The sequence below is a fragment of the Myotis yumanensis genome, unplaced genomic scaffold (genome assembly GCF_028538775.1).
Source record: "Myotis yumanensis isolate MYYU_CA2020_CCGP unplaced genomic scaffold, mMyoYum1.0.hap1 SCAF_24, whole genome shotgun sequence".
NCBI lineage: Eukaryota > Metazoa > Chordata > Mammalia > Chiroptera > Vespertilionidae > Myotis > Myotis yumanensis.
Genome location: NW_027223775.1, coordinates 6,400,541 through 6,419,137, shown reverse-complemented (window position 1 = coordinate 6,419,137; position 18,597 = coordinate 6,400,541). Strand labels below are relative to the sequence as shown.

General features: G+C 34.1%; 1 protein-coding gene across 7 annotated transcripts in view; it reads left to right on the top strand.

Annotated features, from left to right (window-relative positions):
• LOC139000587 (lysine-specific demethylase 6A-like) overlaps positions 1–17,966 on the top strand; it is a 266,067-nt gene extending 248,101 nt beyond the window's left edge. For 6 of the 7 annotated variants that reach the window (XM_070402728.1, XM_070402727.1, XM_070402726.1 and 3 more), the window contains 6 exons: positions 1,901–2,015; positions 4,463–4,650; positions 5,360–5,501; positions 12,475–12,601; positions 14,786–14,956; positions 16,139–17,966. In XM_070402728.1, coding sequence (XP_070258829.1) covers positions 1,901–2,015; positions 4,463–4,650; positions 5,360–5,501; positions 12,475–12,601; positions 14,786–14,956; positions 16,139–16,168 — 773 coding nt within the window. In that variant the 3' untranslated portion in view covers positions 16,169–17,966. Of the gene's footprint in view, positions 1–1,900; positions 2,016–4,121; positions 4,252–4,462; positions 4,651–5,359; positions 5,502–12,474; positions 12,602–14,785; positions 14,957–16,138 lie in introns of those variants that run through there. The other variant, XM_070402729.1, reaches the window with a different exon arrangement.
• Positions 17,967–18,597: the final 631 nt, after the last annotated feature.

Sequence of the window (18,597 nt, the reverse complement as noted above, 5' to 3'; positions counted from 1 at the left end):
TTGAATTCTTCAGCTCTGAATTTTTCTTTGATATATATATACATATATATATAATTGATTTTTTACAGAGAGGAAGGGAGAGGGATAGAGAGTTAGAAACATTGATGAGAGAGAAACATCGATTAGCTGCCTCCTGCACACCCACTACTGGGGATGTGCCCACAATCAAGATATATGCTCTTGACCGGAATCAAACCTGGGACCCTTCAGTCCACAGGCTGACACTCTATCCATTGAGCCAAACCGGTTAGGGCTCTTATATTTTTCAACTCTTTGTTGAAGTTCTCTGTTTCTCTATTTTAAAATTGTTGGGCATTCTTATGACCGTTTCTTTAATTCTTTATCAGGCAAATTACCAGTGCTACTTTCTTAAGAGTTTATTTCTGCTTTTTTTGTTGTTCTTCAGTTAAGAAATATTTTGTCTCCTTATTTTGCTAGAGTTTCTGTGTTTCTTTCTGTGAGTTAGGTGAAATGACTCTCTCTCCCAATGTTGAAAACATTGCTTTTATAATAGTGAATTTATTAGACTGTGTGCTGGATGCTTTTAGGCTGGATGAAGTTGGATCAGCCACCTGTAACAGTGGGTGCCACTGGCCAGGAGGAGCATTCATGGGCAAGATGGCCTGATGACTGATTAATTGTGCCCATCTGGTCTAGGTGGTGAGTCCCTGTTGGTGACTTTATAGCACTCTTCCTGGATCAAAATTAGACCCATTTCTATTATTTGACTGCTGCTTGAGCCCAGTCTGTGTTGGGTCCCCTTGTGTGTGTGTGTGTGTGAGCAGACTCTGCTGTATCATGCTGGTTCCATCTCATACAGCAGGGCTGCCCTGTGCATATGTAGCAGTGGGTTGGTCTGTGTGTGTCTCAAGGCCTTATTGGATCCATTGGACCTTGTTCACTTGCTGTAGTGCCATATTGTTTCTTTTTGAGCTAGCTTCAGGAGAAACACTATTGCAGCCGTGCAGATTAATCAGAATCACTGGATAGAACTCACATCTGAGCTATCCAAGTTGGGGGAATGCAAAGAATGCCACACACTTGTTCCTTTAATTTTGATGGGTTCTCCAGTGGTCTCTATGTGGTCTCTCTCTCTTCTGTGTGTGTTTGTTCAGTTGCCTCTCAGGAGAAATTCCTCTAAATATAGGTATGTGTTCAATATGTGGGAGTGGGTGAGCTTTATATCTTCACATTGTTATGTGTGTTGGACCTACCTTCTTGGTTTTTTTCTATTTTTTGTATAGCATTATTTCTCCAACATTGTTATGTAGTATATTTCATTTTTCTCAATGTAATTCACAGAACCAGTTTTGAGTAGCCATTTATTGGTAAACATTTTGTATCTGTTCTTACTTACATAAATAAAAATGTACTTACCATCAGTGTTTACATGTGACATGATTTTTAAATATTCTGAAAAATTCTGATTGCTCTGAGGGCCTATTCTGAGGGATTGTTTGTGTGTGTGTGTGTGTGTGTGTGTGTGTTTAAACTAAATCTATCATGCTGTCCCAAATCTCTAATTTTAAAGCTTTGTGCCAGGGTAATAACCTACCTGTGGTGGGAGAATTACAAGCATTTAAAGTGTGTACCAATATCAACTTGGGATGTTTATAGGAGTTAACAGGTGTAGGTTGTTAGGGGATCAGTTACATTTTTTAAAATAGATGTTTTTATTAATTTTTCTTATAATCTTTGTGAGAACTGGGAGTAATTTATAGAGGAACTAAAGGTAGTAGTAATGACAATAGCTAATATTTATTGCTTGTCACTTGATACTGACTTATTTGCAAGCATTTGTTTTTCATACAGTTCTTGAAACCCAGTGACTTAAAGGCACTTTTGTTTCATTCAGTATATAGTATAATAATGACCCTTTTTTTTCCCCATTAATTTTCAGGTCATCAAGAAAATAACAACTTCTGCTCTGTTAACATAAATATTGGTCCAGGTGATTGTGAATGGTTTGTCGTTCCTGAAGATTATTGGGGTGTTCTGAATGACTTCTGCGAAAAGTGGGTTTTTGAACTTTTAAAGTAATTTTGAAAAACATCTTTTGTAAAGGACAAAAGCATGATGCTGAATTTCAATTTATAGTTTAGCAGAAATTTTATTTGAAATTATCCTATTTCAAATTTTTTATTTTATATTATTTGGAATAATATATGAAAGGCCCTGAAACCAGAAGTAGTAATAGGCATGAATTCAGAAGACAAAGAGTGAATTATTTCTTATGTTAATTTTTAAAATTGTTACCTGAATCCACATTCATTTGGCAAGTGTGCTTTAAGAGAAACTTAGCTTCCTGTAACTGAATTTAAAAATTGTAAGAATTCTAAAATTAAGTGCTCTTTTACTTTGTTAATGTGTATCTTTGTGAATCAGCTAAAATTTTCACTTTTCCAACAGTAAGCAAATCATCTGCTATTTTCAGAGTGGATAGTGATACTAGTATAACCATGTAAATTATTGGGATAACCATGTAAGTTTTACATACTTATAATGATAAAAAAAATTGGATGAAATTCTCATAATACACATCAGATTATTTTTAAATCAATACACATTAATTTTTTAACATTTTGGAGGGTTTTATCAATATATTTTATTTAGTAAAAAGTACATCATAGTGGCTAAAAAAATAATATTCATTTACTGGCACTTTTTTTTTTAATTACCACTCAAGGATATGTTTAAAGAGAGGGGAATGTGGGGGGAGAGAGAGAGAAATCCTTGTGAGAGAGAAATGTCGATCAGTTGTCTCCCATATGGGCCCTGACCAGGGTTTAAACCCACTGCTTGGGAGTGTGCCCTGACCAGGAATCAAATCCACAACCTTTTTTGGTGTATGGTACCACACTCCAATCAGCTGAATTACGTGGCCAGGGCAAGATAGGATTACTTTTAAAATTTTGTTTTATGTATATGTTTTCCTCATGCTGAGGTGAAATTTAAAAGAATTTTTTAGGAAAATAATCTTTTTTTTTTTATAAATATATTTTATTGACTTTTTACAGAGAGGAAGGGAGAGAGATAGATAGAGAGTTAGAAACATCGATCAGCTGCCTCCTGCACATCTCCCACTGGGGATGTGCCCAAAACCCAGGTACATGCCCTTGACCAGAATCGAACCTGGGACCTTTCAGTCCGCAGGCCGACGCTCTATCCACTGAGCCAAACCAGTTTCGGCAGGAAAATAATCTTATATCTGAACTTTATCAGCAAACTAGAAGCTTAAGCAAAGAAAAGAGAATTGAGTCTTCAAATTAAAAAAAAAAATGTATATTGTAGTATTTGTTATACATTTAGTACACTGGTTCTTACTATATTGGGTGGGAACTATTTTCACACAGACAGGTGAACCAGGTCACAAATAGTTGGAAAAGTCAGATGATGTCCCAGAAGTTTGAATTCAGAGTAATAAATAAATCAAGTTAGAATGATTCACTTGTCTAAATTGTAAAAATGACACTTTCCATCTCAGCTTTTGCCTGTAATGTTATATTCCATAAAGATAATTGCTGTCAATGTTTATAATTCCTATTTTAATTTTATGACTCTATGAAACATTTATCTTTCAATTATTGTTCTCAACTTTAGAAGAAAAATGATCAATTGGACTTTGTTGGCTTTCCTTTCTTTAAATGGGAAGTTTTTTCCAACTTTATATTGGTAGTGTTTGGGTAAATAGAACTAGCTTGTACTGTCATTTTTTAAGAGGAAAGATAGAAATAAAGTAAAAACATCTTAAATCTTCAGAAAGGTACAATTCTATCATGTGAATTTCCTCTCCTTGAGATTAAATAATTTGAAGTACCTAAAGTCTATATCATTAAATTCTTTTTAGAAAAAAATTGTTAATGTTACTTAATCTTGTGATGGAGAGTAGTAAATAATTAAAATTTAAAATAAAGCTTAATAATTTGTTCTGTTTGTGTTGGTGGTGCTGGTAGTGGTGGTATATGTGATAATAGGGACCTTCTAGCAATTCCTGGGAGAAAGTAGAAAATAGAAAAAGTGTGGATGAATTAAGGGAAGGTTCTTGTTATATCTGCCACAGTGATTCTGATTAAGAAGTTTAATTGGCTTTATGTAGTCTTCGCTCTTAATTTCCTTTTCAGGAATTTTAGATAATAAAGAGATTCTTCAGGAAGAAGGGATAAATCAGACTATTCTTTATTGAAAGCAAATTATAAACCAGAATACCTAAATATAATGTTGGACTGTAATTTTTGGATTTTGAGAAGTGTAAATGTAAGCATATTGTAAAGATCTTTGAATAAATCTCCCTGCTCTTGCCTGCTGTCAATTTTGTTTTAAAGCCCTCACTTTTGAAAAATGTAGCTCTTATTGCAATGCTGTTAAATTTTAATGAAGTATGCCCTGAAAACTTTTTAATATTTTGAAATTATTTCCACATGTTTGATGAAACATTGAAAAATTTATTACCTTTATTTTTCAGAAATAATTTGAATTTCCTAATGAGTTCTTGGTGGCCCAACCTTGAAGACCTTTATGAAGCAAATGTTCCTGTATATAGGTTTATTCAAAGACCTGGAGATTTGGTCTGGATAAATGCAGGCACTGTGCATTGGGTTCAGGCTATTGGCTGGTGTAACAATATTGCTTGGAATGTTGGTCCACTTACAGGTATTTTAAACAATTCTTTAACAGATTTTACATGTTGAAGAGTTTTTTTAACGTAGATACTGTTTTTCTACTAGCAAATAGCTCACTAAAAATTGAAAGGTTGTGTCTGCTAGAAAAAATTGAAGAGTACAGAGAGTAAATTGAAGTTAAGAAATGGATATTCAAGAACAGATGTTCAAAATGTCTATTTTGTTTTTATAAAGGAAGTTATTCTATGGACAAAACTGAAACAGAACTGTTATTTAGAATTTTTATTTCCTCTGGTATACCATATGCGCTGTCTTAAAACATCAAACTGTTAAATATGGATAACTTAAAGAATCTGGCCTTTGGAGCTAAAAAGACCTTAATGATACCTTCTTGGTTCTACTTTTGTTAAACCGTGTAACTTCAGGAAAATGTTTAGAATTTTTCAGGGCCTCATTTATTGTTTTTTTAATCTGCAAAATGAGAATTGTAAAGTCAATAAGGCTTTGAAATAATGAAATGAGATAAAGTATAAAAAGCGTGGCACAGAGGTCAACCTTAGTAAGTGCTCTTTACAGGATAATTTTTTAAAAACTGTAATTATCATTTAAAAATCCTCTAATATTTTGAGTTTTCTAGAATCAGTATTGAAGTTATCACCTGAAAGGTGATAAATGATTATCTTTATATCTGTCATTACTTTGGGTTACTTTATAACTTTGAAAAATTCTTTTTCTCCTAGCCTGCCAGTATAAATTGGCAGTAGAACGATATGAATGGAACAAATTGCAAAGTGTGAAGTCAGTAGTACCCATGGTTCATCTTTCTTGGAATATGGCTCGAAATATCAAAGTCTCAAATCCAAAGCTTTTTGAAATGATTAAGTAAGTGCTTTTCAAAACTGAGATAGGGGTGAGGGGGTGGGTGTACAACTAATCAATTTTTCCCCCACACTGAAAAATGATAAAATAGTTGACAAATGCTAAAATAGTTCTGAAGTTTTGGCCAGAAAATGTAATAAGACAATTCACATGTTAAAGATATTTTCTTCCATAAATGAAAATATTTATGTATAAATTTATTTTCTTTCCAAATAGACTATATTTATTATGGTATAGAGAGGAATTAAGGTATACATGATTCTATACTAAATTCACACATCTATGCTTTCTATTAACCTCTGACCAAACTGATTTCCAATGACCTTGATTTTGTTTTTTGTTTGTTCGTTTGTTAATCCTCACCCAAGGATATCTTTTCCATCACTTTTCAGAGACAGTGGAAGGGAGGGGGAGGGGGGAGAGAAAGAGAAACATATATAGGAGAGAAACATTATCTCCTACACTCAGATGGGGAGCGAATCTGCATCCCAGGAATGCACCCTTAACGTTTGGTGCACAGTTTGCTGTCCTAACCACTGAGCACCATGGGCCAGGGCTGTTTTAATATTTGAAGTTTGCCAACACCAATTGAGAATGAGAATATAATACATATATTCCATAATAAAATTGTCACTTAGAATACTGATTTTACTGAAATGGTAAAAATTTTTGGCTGCTCTAATTAAATAATCCCTTTCTTAGTTTCATGATGCATTCATTACAAATTTAAAGATTATCAGTTTGAATTATATGTATTGTAGTAGCTTCTCTTTTATTTGCCTAGTTTCTATTCCTTAATTTTTTTTAAGAATACAGTAGGTCCGTGGGTTACGTCAGAGATCCGTTCCTATGGTGCGTTGTAATTTGATTTTCACCGTAAGTCAGAACTCACCTACATAAGCACCTACATCACTCACATGGAGCACATATACAGCAGTAATGAAGTGAAACAGTAAAAAAAAAAATTAAAAGATAACAATTCCTGATTTTTACTTATGGTAAATAAATAATAAAAAAACATAAAGCACATATGTACATATGTCAAAATGATGGAACTTTTTTTTTTTTATAAATAAACTAGAGGCCTGGTGCACGAAATTCGTGCACTGGAGAGGGGGGTTCCCTCAGCCCAGCCTGCCCCTTCTGTGGGAAGCAACCAGGTGGGCAATCCGGGGATGGCACCAGCTTACATCACCCTGCTGCTGCTGGTTGCCGCCCCCCCTCTTCCCTCAGCCCACTCCGTCGCCGTCCCCTCCCTCTGCCAGCTGTCATGCACCTTTGCTGGCCTGGTGACACCTGCTTGCCGCTGGCCCCGCCCCCCACTGACTGGTTGTTCCCCTGTTTGGTCGATTGCATATTACACTTTTATTATATTCTCATTCTCAATTGGTGTAGGCAAAATTCAAATATTAAAACAGCCCTGGCCCTTGGTGCTCAGTGGTTAGGACAGCAACCTGTGCACCTGTATTATTATATAGGATTGCTTTAGTTGGAGGGAGGTTTATCCACCAAAATGAGCTCTAGAATCAGTGGTTTTCAAGGTGTGACCCTACATTTTAACAGGCAACCCAGATGAGTGTTATGCATTCTATTATTTGAGAGGATCTCTTTTGAAGAGTGACACTTCAGTGAAGAGACATTGGCTCATTAAAATTATGCTTCTGGAATGACCACATTCAGTATCTGATTTTTATTGTTAAAAATTGAGCACCCAATATCTCTTTATCAATCTATATAGGCTCATAATGTTTCCACATCTTGAAAGTCCCCATACTCACAGAGCATTGAGTAACTTCAATAAGTATTTTTAAGAGATCATGCAGGAAAGCTAATTTAGGTGATAGGAATGTGTAGATAATATCCTAGATTAGGAGAAAAGATGGTACATTAGCCTTACATGGCGGTGGCTGAAGGCAGAAAAACAAACATTGCAGCAAAGAAAGAGCACTAAGTCTGTCTTCTGTCCTAATTGTCTGGCTATTGCTGAACTAAGCAAGCTCCCTTACACTGTTCCTTTTCCGCGATACCTTCTCTCAGTTATTAGAATCACCCATTCAACCAAATTGCCCAAACTGGAGAATCTGGGCTAATACCATTTGCTTTGTTCTTTCATCCCTGTGTAATCAGCCAAATAGTTCCATCAGATTTTCTCATAAATATGTCTCTGATCCACTGCCTCTATTTAGTCCTAGTCCCCAACATCAGTCTCCCTTTTTCTTGGGCCCAAAAACACGCAGCTGTCTAAACTGACCCCACAGCCACCAGAATGATTAACCTAAAATGAAAGCAAGACCCAGATGCTCCTGTGCTTGACATTCTTTACTTTTCCTCCTTCTGTGTGGTCTGTCCTCTGCCTACTTGTCGGGCTGCCGCGGACCCAGGCTTGACTGCCGCCATGGGCAGCCGGGACCTGGGGCTGTGGAGCCGGCGGGGTGGCTCAGCCAGCCCCAGACTCCCATGCCCCCCATGCCTCACCTGAGCACACAGCCTCCTTTTGATGGGTCATGATTGTTTCGGGGTCCCAGCCTAATTTGCATATTACCGCTTTTATATATATATGAGATGGCAATGTAACCACGAAACGACTTATGTCAAGTCCGACGTAACCCGAGGACTGCCTGTAGTTTATTTTTGGCCCTAGCTGGTTTGGCTCAGTGGACAGAGCGTTGACTGAAGGGTCCCAGGCTGTATTCTGGTCAAGGGCTCATGCCCTGGTTTTGGGCTCGATCCCTAGTAGGGGATGTGCAGGAGGTAGCCGATCAATGATTCTTTCTCATCATTGATGTTTTATCTCTCCCTCTCCTTCCCCCTCTGAAATCAATATAAACATTTTTTTTAAAAAGAGAATACTTCCTAATCCAGCAGTCAGAAATCCCTCTCACAATCCTTGACCATTGTTCCTAATCACTCACCTACCTGCCTGCCTGGTCACCCCTAACTGACCCCTCTATCCCCGGCCTGATTGCCTCTCACTGCCTCTACATGCCGGCCTGGTCACACCCAACTTCCCCCCACTGCTGGCCAGGCCGCCCCCTACTGGGGATCAAACCCCCAACCTGGGCATTTGTCCTTGACTAGAATCGAATTGGGGACTCTGCAGTCCACAGGCCAACCAAAACTCTACCCACTAAGCGAAACCAACTGGGCTCACAAACTATTCTTATAGATGAGAATAGATACTCCACTGTATAAAACAGAGACTCTGCCTTTGTGTGATGTAAATTCTAGTGAGCCAGATAGACAAACTCCCAGACACATAAACGAGTTACTGTTAAGTAATATGAGTGAAATAAAATAGGACAATACTTATTTTCTGGTTTGAGAGGTAGAGAATGCTGCTTTGTTAATGTGTCTTCTAAGATCATCTTTTCTATGCTTGCATCTAACTAGTGAAAAGGAGACAACCTTAGAAGACCTGAGAGTAAAAACATTGTAGACCCCCAAAATAAGTGAAAGGCTTTGGTGTATTTATAGGATAGAATGACCAATGTGACTGTAGCAGAATGACAGAAGGGAATAAACAGATGGGGTGATTTCACATAAATGTTTGGGTACCAAATTATAGATGGATTTATAGGTAATGGTAAGAACTTTGGATATTAATTCTGATTATTATAGACTTATTAAAGGATTTAAAGAAGGAAAGGGCTAGATTCTTTTTTATATTTTAAAAATACAAAGCTATTATTTAATGGCAAATGGATTGCAAGATGCAAGATTGGAACTAGAGAAAATGCAATTGCAACACTCTAGACTAATTTGCATTGAGATTGTAGCAAAGGAAGTAGTAAGAAGGATCACAGTGCAGCCCTGGCCGATATGACTCAGTTGTTTGGAGTGTTGTCCTATGCACCAAAAGATCACTGTTTCTATCCCAAGTTAAGATGAGTGTGGGAGGCAGGGGAGCCAATCAATGTTTCTCTCTGTTCCTTTCCCTTCCTCACTTTCTAAAAAACAATAAAAATAAATAAATATGAGGGAGGGGTAGACTGGAGGAAGTCAATGTGGGGAAAGAAATGGGAGATATGTAATACTTTGAACAATAAGAAATTATTTAAAAAAAATTTTTTTTTAAATAAAAGGTAAAAATTCTTTTTTAAAAAAGAAAGGTTCATAGAGCAGACTGTTGTAAAGTTTAAGCCTTAGGACTTATTCACAGATTGGATAGTGAGATAAGGAAAAATCAATCAAGAAAAGATGGTTATAATGTCTTGTTTTTACTTTTTTTGGTCAATTTAAAATATCTTTTAACTTCTGTCATATTTTTCCTCTACACTACCCTCATCCTTAATATCCTTTTAGAACCTCTATCAGTTTAGAAGGGTCCCTCTCAATATTTGAAACTCAGTATTTGAAACCTGGTGGCTAAGACTTGCCTTCCATGAACTAGAATGTTCCCATTTTTTTCTGTGGTGACAATTTAAATTGCATTGTCTTTGTTCTGGCAGTTGTTTTTGTGTTGAATTTGAATATACAAATTTAGCTTGTCTTCTACTTAAAATACTGGAAATATTTCCTTACACATTTTTTTAAAAAACCTGAATCTGTGTATGTATCTGTGGTACATTTCTCCTTGAGTTAATTTGGTTTTTGTATATATATATTTTTTAATTTTTACCTGAGGATAAGTTTTTGTTGACTTTTTTTAGAGAGATAGAGAGGAAAGGGGAAAGAGAGAGAAACAATAATGTGAGTGAGACAGTCAGACTGGTTGCTTCCCTCACACACCCCAACTGGGGCCAGGGATGAAGACTACAATTAAGGTACAACTGGGAATCAACCCAACCACCAGGAATGGAGCCGGCCGCAATTGGGGTGGGCTGGCTGGACCCCACCAGTGCATGTATTTGTGCACCGGGCCTTTAGTAGAACAATAAAATCAAAATTGATTAAAATTTAAATGTTGACTCAAAACCATAAAACTCCTATAAGAAAACATGGGTGTAAAATCTCAGACATGTCCTTTAGCAATACTTTCTCTGAAATGCCTCATTGGGTGAGGAAAACAAAAGGAAAAATAAATATAAATAAAAGTTTTTGTACAGCAAGGGGAACAAACAAAATAAAAAGACAACCTACTTCCCTAGCCCTTTTGGCTCAGTGGTTAGAGTGTTGGCCTATGGACTAAAGGATCAAGGGGGAGTACTTCAGTTGCAGGCTCTATCCCCAGTCTCAGTTGGCGTGCAAGCGGGAGGCAACCAGTTAATGTATGTCTCACATCACTGTTTCTCTCTAACTGTTTCTCTTTCTCCCTTCCATTTTCTCTTAAAAAAAAAAAAATCAATGGAAAGAAAATATATCCTAGGGTGAGTATTAACAACAGCAACAACAAAAAAGACAGCCATGTGAATGGGAGAATATATTTGCTAAAGGTATATCAGATAAGGACTTAATATCCAAAATTTATATAAAATTTATAAAGATTATGTAAAGTGAAGTGGGTGCGAATAATAGAAAATGAAGAGAAGAAAGTATAGAGAAGATAGTGTCTTTATATTGTTATTCATACTTGTTTTAATAATTTTAATAAAATATATAATTTTAATAAGTTTGTATATCTTAAAATAATTTTATCCAGCTTCAAGACTTGATTGGAGCTTCTTCCTGTGCACTGTACTGGTTCCAGGTTCAATTCCATTCGGGGCACATAACCTGGGTTTTAGGTTTGATCTCTGGTTGGCACATATGGGATGCAACTGATCAGTGTTTCTCCCTCACATCTTTCTTTTCTTTTCTTTTCTTTTCTTTTCTTTTCTTTTCTTTTCTTTTCTTTTCTTTTCTTTTCTTTTCTTTTCTTTCTTTCTTTCTTCCTTTCTCTCTTCCTTTCTCTCTCTCTCTCTCTCTCTCTCTCTCTCTCTCTCTCTCTCTCTCTCTCAATAAGAGCATATTCTCTGGTGAGGATTAGAACTAATAATTTTATCCTAGACATATTTATACGGTTTGGTTTTTTTGAAAAATAGTTACACTTGACAAGTAAAAATAGCATAGAAATATAAATTAAAAGAAGTTAATTCCTTTATTAGTGATTATATTATGAAGTTTATTTAGTAATCAAATATGTTAGTAACAATACGATGTATCAAAAAGCTCCAAGTTTTTTTTAAAAAGGGCTCCAAGTTATATTGGGTCTGCTTACCTGAGATAATACTGGCCACAAACATTGTCATTTTTGTTAAACCACTTTCATGCTTTTTAGGATAACTTTAGAGCTGGTATATGCCTTATAAATCAGCCTAGTGTAACTGCCTTCAAAGGAGAACTGCATGGGAGATTTATATATTCATGGAAACTTCAGCAGATGATTCTGAGCAATGAGAACAAATTATAGAAAATGAACACTTTGTGAAATTCACTATATTGTTGGCATCAGAATTACTAATGTAAAGAAAGTATAAATTATAGAAAGTTTATGGTAATATAAATGAATTCCATTATACTACCTTCAAATTAAAATTGAACCAATAATCTTTTTCCTTTGGTACTCTACTTAATTTCATGTCCTCAAATAACTTAAATCCATAAATAATTTTCTGGTTTGGTCTCAGAGTGTTATAATTAATTATGTATGTGATATTGTTTGTGAGTGTCCACTGGAAACATGTGCTTTCTTACCTTACTATAGTAAAAACAGTTTCAACCTGGAATTCAGATTGTATATTTCAAAGATAAAGAGGTTCAACCTTAGAATAAATAGTTCTTTCAGTTGTCCAGATCAGAGCAAAAATTGAACAAAGCTTTAAATAAGTGTCAAGGTTTTTTAGACTAAGATTATTATATTTTTATATTCAAATATCAATTTTCAATTTAGTCCTTTAATATTATCATTATTAGACTGTTATATATCAAAAATTGAGAAGGAAATTTTGATATCAATATACCATAGAATCAAGATTCTGAAAATTATTTCTTGTTGGTATATCATGTATGCTAAGAATCTTCAGCACTCACTTGTCATGAAAATTTTTCTCCACAATAGGTATTGTCTTCTTAAAGTACTAAAGCAATGTCAGACATTGAGGGAAGCTCTTATTACAGCAGGAAAAGAGGTTATATGGCATGGGAGGACAAATGATGAGCCAGCTCATTACTGTAGCATTTGTGAGGTAAACATTCTTATTGACAGTTGTTTTATTGTGAATTCACTAGTTGGTTTTTATAAAATTATAAATTTACCTATACTTTTATGTAATACATTTTTTTTTTTTGAAATTGACTACTATAGCAATTATATTAATTTTTTATTTGATTGTATAATCACTTCATTATGTATTAACTTAGCAGTATCTCCTGTAGAAGCATTCATGTAGTAGTACTTCCTTGCTAGGTGATAATCATCTCTGATTTTCAACTAAGAATAATCCTATATAATAAAAGGCTAATATGCAAATTTTCCCCTTGACCAGGAGTTCAGGGGTCAGGGCCGGCCGGCCAATCACCCATGGCTCCTCCCCCTGGCCAGACCCCACCTGTGCACAAATTTGTGCATCGGGCCTCTAGTCCATAATAAGTATACCAGTGCCAACAAATTAGATCTGTTTCACTATAAATTCAAACAAATCAGCATTAAATTATTTATATATGTTGATTTTTCTCTTGTGGCAATGGCTTGCAAGAAGTACAGTAATAAAGATATGATACCTCCCATGGAGGAGCTTACATTTTATTTGGAGAAGACATATTATAAACAACTAATTGTAATGCCCATAAGACTCTTGATAGAAAACTGTCATAGAAAATTTGAGGAAAAAATCTTTTTCTAATATTAGCATAAGATGCCTATGGACTTGTTAACATTTGAGTTTCTCCTTGAAGAATGAGTTTATTTCAACAGGCATTAAGTAGCTAGAATTGGAGGTTTATACATCATTAGGCTTTAGGAACAGAATAGTGATGGGGAAATTAATAGTGCATGTAATAAAGTCTGATACTGCAATGTGCCTAGAAAATTGTACTGGAAGGTTTTAGAAGAAGTCTTTAAGTGGAGGCTGTATGTAGCCAACAAAAGCATCTTAAATTCAGTTTAAGGAATTTGGTTTTTATCTCAGGATATTGATGCCATTCGAATTTTTTTACCAAAGCACTAAGTCAAAATATGTTTAAGGGAGTGGTGATTCATGATTGGAGGTGGAAAGAAAGCTCATTTTGGAGGCTATTGAAGTAGTCTTATATTCCTTATACTACATAATGTTAGGAATATAAAAGAACTTTATAAGTGTTTAGAAAGTAAAATCCACAGGTTTTTGATGAGATAGTGAAGTTGAAAAATCCATACTTAGCAAGTTGAAAAATCAGAAAACTTTCAACTGGGTCACTAAGCTATTTTACTTCCTATGAATAAGAAACCTTATGAACTCTGGAATTTTAGCAGAGCTATTCAAGGATGATTTAAGATAATGAATTTTTATTACTGACAAACTCAAGCAGAAGTCTGAGAACCACTTGACTAGAAAATCAGTTTTACACTAAACTTTAAATTGTATATTTCTGAGATAAATTCATGAAATCCATTGGTTTTATTTAATTTATATCCTTACCAACATGTATTATAAGATTAAACAGATTATGTTTAGGTGTTATACTTCAGGTAAATATGTATCTTTTTGGTATTTTAAAATAAATGATATACAGTATCAACCATAATTCACGCTGAGCCTTTGCAGCTCATTCTTTTTGTATGAGATGCTTTAATGTTTTTTGTATGTTAATGCTCATAATAGTCTCTGTACTATTTTCTTTAGTATGAGTCTTAGAACTGAACACTTGTTTATATTCATTCAAGTGGTTTTCTTTTCTTGTTTTTGTTTGTTTTGTTTTGTTTTTAAGCACAATGATAGGCTCTAGAGAGGGCCAAAAATGAATAATTTATAGTCGCTACCTTTGTGGAGCTCAGTATGGGAGGGAGAAATATCCGAACACTGTGAATACTATTATAGAGAAGTTAAAAGAAAAAATAATGACTTGATTATTTGTGTATTATATTTTGAGGAAAATAAAAATAGACTGACTTTTATCAAACTTAAAATTAATCTAGAATTAAACTAGTAGATGTAATGAGTATTTAATTCCCTTAGGTTAGTATTTAAATATGTAACATTAACCTTCATTTTGCATGTGCTACAAAATAAACCTGATGTTAAAGCCAACAACCATGGGTTTTTAAGTAATTGCATTCAGTGAAAAATCACTATCCAGAGTTTTACATAAAGTAGAATTTCATAGTTACATAAAAGTGGTGCAATAAATTTAATAATCTCTATTTATTGGTTTTTTTCTCTTGTATAAAATAGGTGGAAGTTTTTGATCTGCTTTTTGTTACTAATGAAAGCAATTCTCAAAAGACCTACATAGTACATTGCCAGGACTGTGCACGAAAAACAAGCAGAAACCTGGACAATTTTGTGGTGCTAGAACAGTATAAAATGGAGGACCTGATGCAAGTCTATGACCAATTTACATTAGTAAGTGAAATCAACATGTGAGTACATAGCTAGGTTGTGAGCAGCAGTGACGGTAATTAGGAAGATATTTAAGTTTTCCCATTTCATAAAGAGAAAATATTTCTATGTTCTCAAACTTATAAGCAGTTTATATGTAATAAATTGATATGTATTACTATTTCTTCTTAGGCCTAAATAATATGAAAAAAATAAACTTTAAATTTGTATGTACTTTTTTTTAACAATTTTTTTTATAACTTCAGAGATAGAAACATCAATAATGAGAGAGAATTATCAATAGTCTGCCTCCTGTGCCATGACCAGGAATAAAATTATGACATCTTGGCTCAAGCACTGAGCCAAATTGGCTGAGCATTTTTTCCTACTTTTAAATTAATATCATTGTCTTTATGCTCTTTGATTTAAATAATTAAACCAAAATAGTTAACTGTAGGAATGATCCAAAAAGAAATCAGTATTTTTAAAAATATATTTGTGCTTTCAGCATTAATTGTATTTAGTTAAAACTTAGTCTTTGCTGTTAAGTAGTAATCTTATAGGAATGTTTGATGATGGCTCATGTCTAGGTATGATATATGAGACGCATTAAATTTAACTATATTGTGAATTCCACAATTTTTTATTTCAAGGACAAGTTGCTTGGAATAGCATTTAGTACTTCTGGCTTTGAATAATAGCTTTATGAATGCAAACAGTAGTTATTCATGAGTTGTTAATATTGATCCAGTTCCATTGCTTTTGCTTCTAAATTTTGAAATTAAATTTCTGGTATTTTTTACTGGATGGCTCTCAGCATTGCTTCATAAAGAAAAAAATTTATGACATGCATGTCATATATAAGCCAGTTACTTACTAGTGAGATTTTAATTGAATTTTTAAAATTATTTTTCCATAAGACTCTGAGCATCTAAAAAATTTGTGATTTTAATGTTTCATAAGAATTTCTAACAAAGTGATGAAATATAAGAAAATGGGGGGGTAGTGATTAAGGAAACTTGGGGAACTAGTCATAATAGACTAGTCATAATAGGAGCACGTCACGTAGCAAGTTCCTGAACTTTGGACATGAGTGTTTGTTTCTAACTCACTTTATAAGTAGGTGGTATATTGTTTATAGCCATGAGCTAGAGAATACTGGTAAGAATTAATATACCAACTAACATACCTTATTTTTAATTTTAGGTTCCTTCAGTATCATCCTCTACTTCTTAATTTTGCCCCATGATATTAAATGATGCCTTTTCTGCTCTTCAGGAGAGTTTGCACCAGTGATGTTTCATGAGACTGCTAACTAAAAGCTATTTCTATGCAACCTTCCAAATATAGAGTGTCAATCAACTTGGCATGAGAGCACTGCCTGTACTCTCAGCAGATCCAGTTGTACTTAATAATAGACATGTTTCATGGTATCTGACAAAACTGGCAATTTTCAACACGCTAAAGACTTGACACCTTTTTTTGTTTCTCTATTTCTAGATTAAGAAATTTTTTTTAATTTATATTTCACCTTTTTAAGAATTTTTCTGAGGGGCAAAAACAGTTCTAGGTTGTCACTTGTTTGGTTAAGATACCAAATTTATATCTTTGATCAACTTTTTATTAATGTAAAAAATTAGATGAGAATATTTCTCTACTGCTTTAGTTTATTGATTGGAGGCCAATCACCAGGATGATTATACTTTTGGCTCCAAATTACTTTTGTTTAAATTTAATAGCATAATAGGACACAAAGATAATGGCTTGCACAAAGAATAAGAAATAAACTTCAAATTTGTGATTTTTCTTTTTAATTTCATACAGATTCATACTATTTATGAATATATATTTATTGCTTGAAAATACTTGTGAATGGAATGTTGTTGTTTTTTATATTTACCTGCCATTAAATATTAAGGAGTTCTGTCATTTTACACACTACTCCTTTTACATTTTCTATGTATAAATAAAACTATTTAGCATTGTACATAAACGTCTATTAAAATTGTTTAATGTTTAAAGTGTTTTGCACTCTTGAGTTTTAGAAAGTCTTCTGTAAAGATAAAGTTTGTGTTCATTTTCAAATCTGATTACATATATTTTATGTATACATATAAAGACACATGTATAACAAAATATATATTGTATAAACATAAAGCTTTTAAACTTTCACTTCTCTGGTAGTTTTTGAGGTGCCTGCTATAAAGTATCACTTACAAAGGTATGTTTATTTTTAAAGTACATCTTTCAGTCTGGTTTAAGTTGCAATTATTGCAGTGATAGCCAGTAAATAATTACTGGTGAAACGTACAGTAGAAAACGTAGTGACTGAGGGAACATTATGTAGATTTCATAAATTTTGTTTATCCTTTGTTTATTATGAAAAAGAAATTTAGAATGATAGCCTTCATTTGAGGGAACAAATGTATTAAGTAATTAGTTTTTTTTAAATTAGATGACTGAAATTTCATGCTTTATTTTTTTGTATAACATGTAGTGCAAGGAGGAATTACTCAAATTTTGTATCACAAATTCAGTAAATATTAACAAATTGTATGAAGACTGTTATTTCATATGAACAAATTACTTTAACCATAGTATCTCTCATCTTATAACAACTCTGCTTTCTGAGGTATTTGGCCTGTATTTTTGGTAGAGTTCTATAAATTAACTTGTGCGAGTGTTTAAAAGAATTTATAATTCTATCTAGTGAAGTGGCTTGAGGATTTCACATATAATGAATTATCCTTTTCAATTTTGGAGCATTCTGGCTTCCTAGAAAACATTTGAAGAAAAAAACTTGCAGATACTTTATTAAATTAGATAATAACTTTTTAAAAACATAAATCTCGCCCTGACCAGTTTGGCTCAGTGGATAGAGCGTCAGCCTACGGACTCAGGGGTGCCAGGTTCGATTCCGGTCAAGGGCATGTGCCTTGGTTGTGGGCGCGTCCCCAGTGAGGGGTGTGCAGGAGGCAGCTGATTGATGTTTCTCTCTCATCTATGTTTCTAACTCTCTATCCCTCTCCCTTGCTTTCTGTAAGAAATTAATAAAATATATTAAAAAAAACCAAACTTAAATCTCAACAGTAATTTTTATGTATAATAATTTAGAAGGAAATATTTGCAGATCTATTTTATTTATTTTTAACATTTTTTGTTGATTTCAGAAAGGAAGGGAGAGGGAGAGAAAGATAGAAATGATAAGAGGGAATCATTGATCAGCTGCCTCCTGCATGGCCCCTACTAGAGATCAAGCCTGGAACTCGGGCATGCACCCTGACCTGCAATCAAACCGTGACCTGGTTCATGGGTTATTGCTCAACCACTCAGCAATACCGGCTGGAACAGTATTTCAGACTACAAATACAATAGTGGTTCCATAGCTTTGTTTAGTATCTGCTAAAACAAGTGGAAAAGGTGTGACATTTACTTGGTATCTCTCATACACAAAAGGATTTTAACCACCAAATATGGGGAAATTGTGTCAGTATACCATATAAGAGTATTTCTAGGGTTTGTGTTAGAGGACTGGATTAAGACATTTACTGTTCACATCTCACATATGGGAGGTAACTGATTGTGACTTTGGAAAAGTAATGGGTTTTATTTTATTATTTAGGAAGAGACCCCAATCCACAAATTACATTTTAATGGGATAAAAA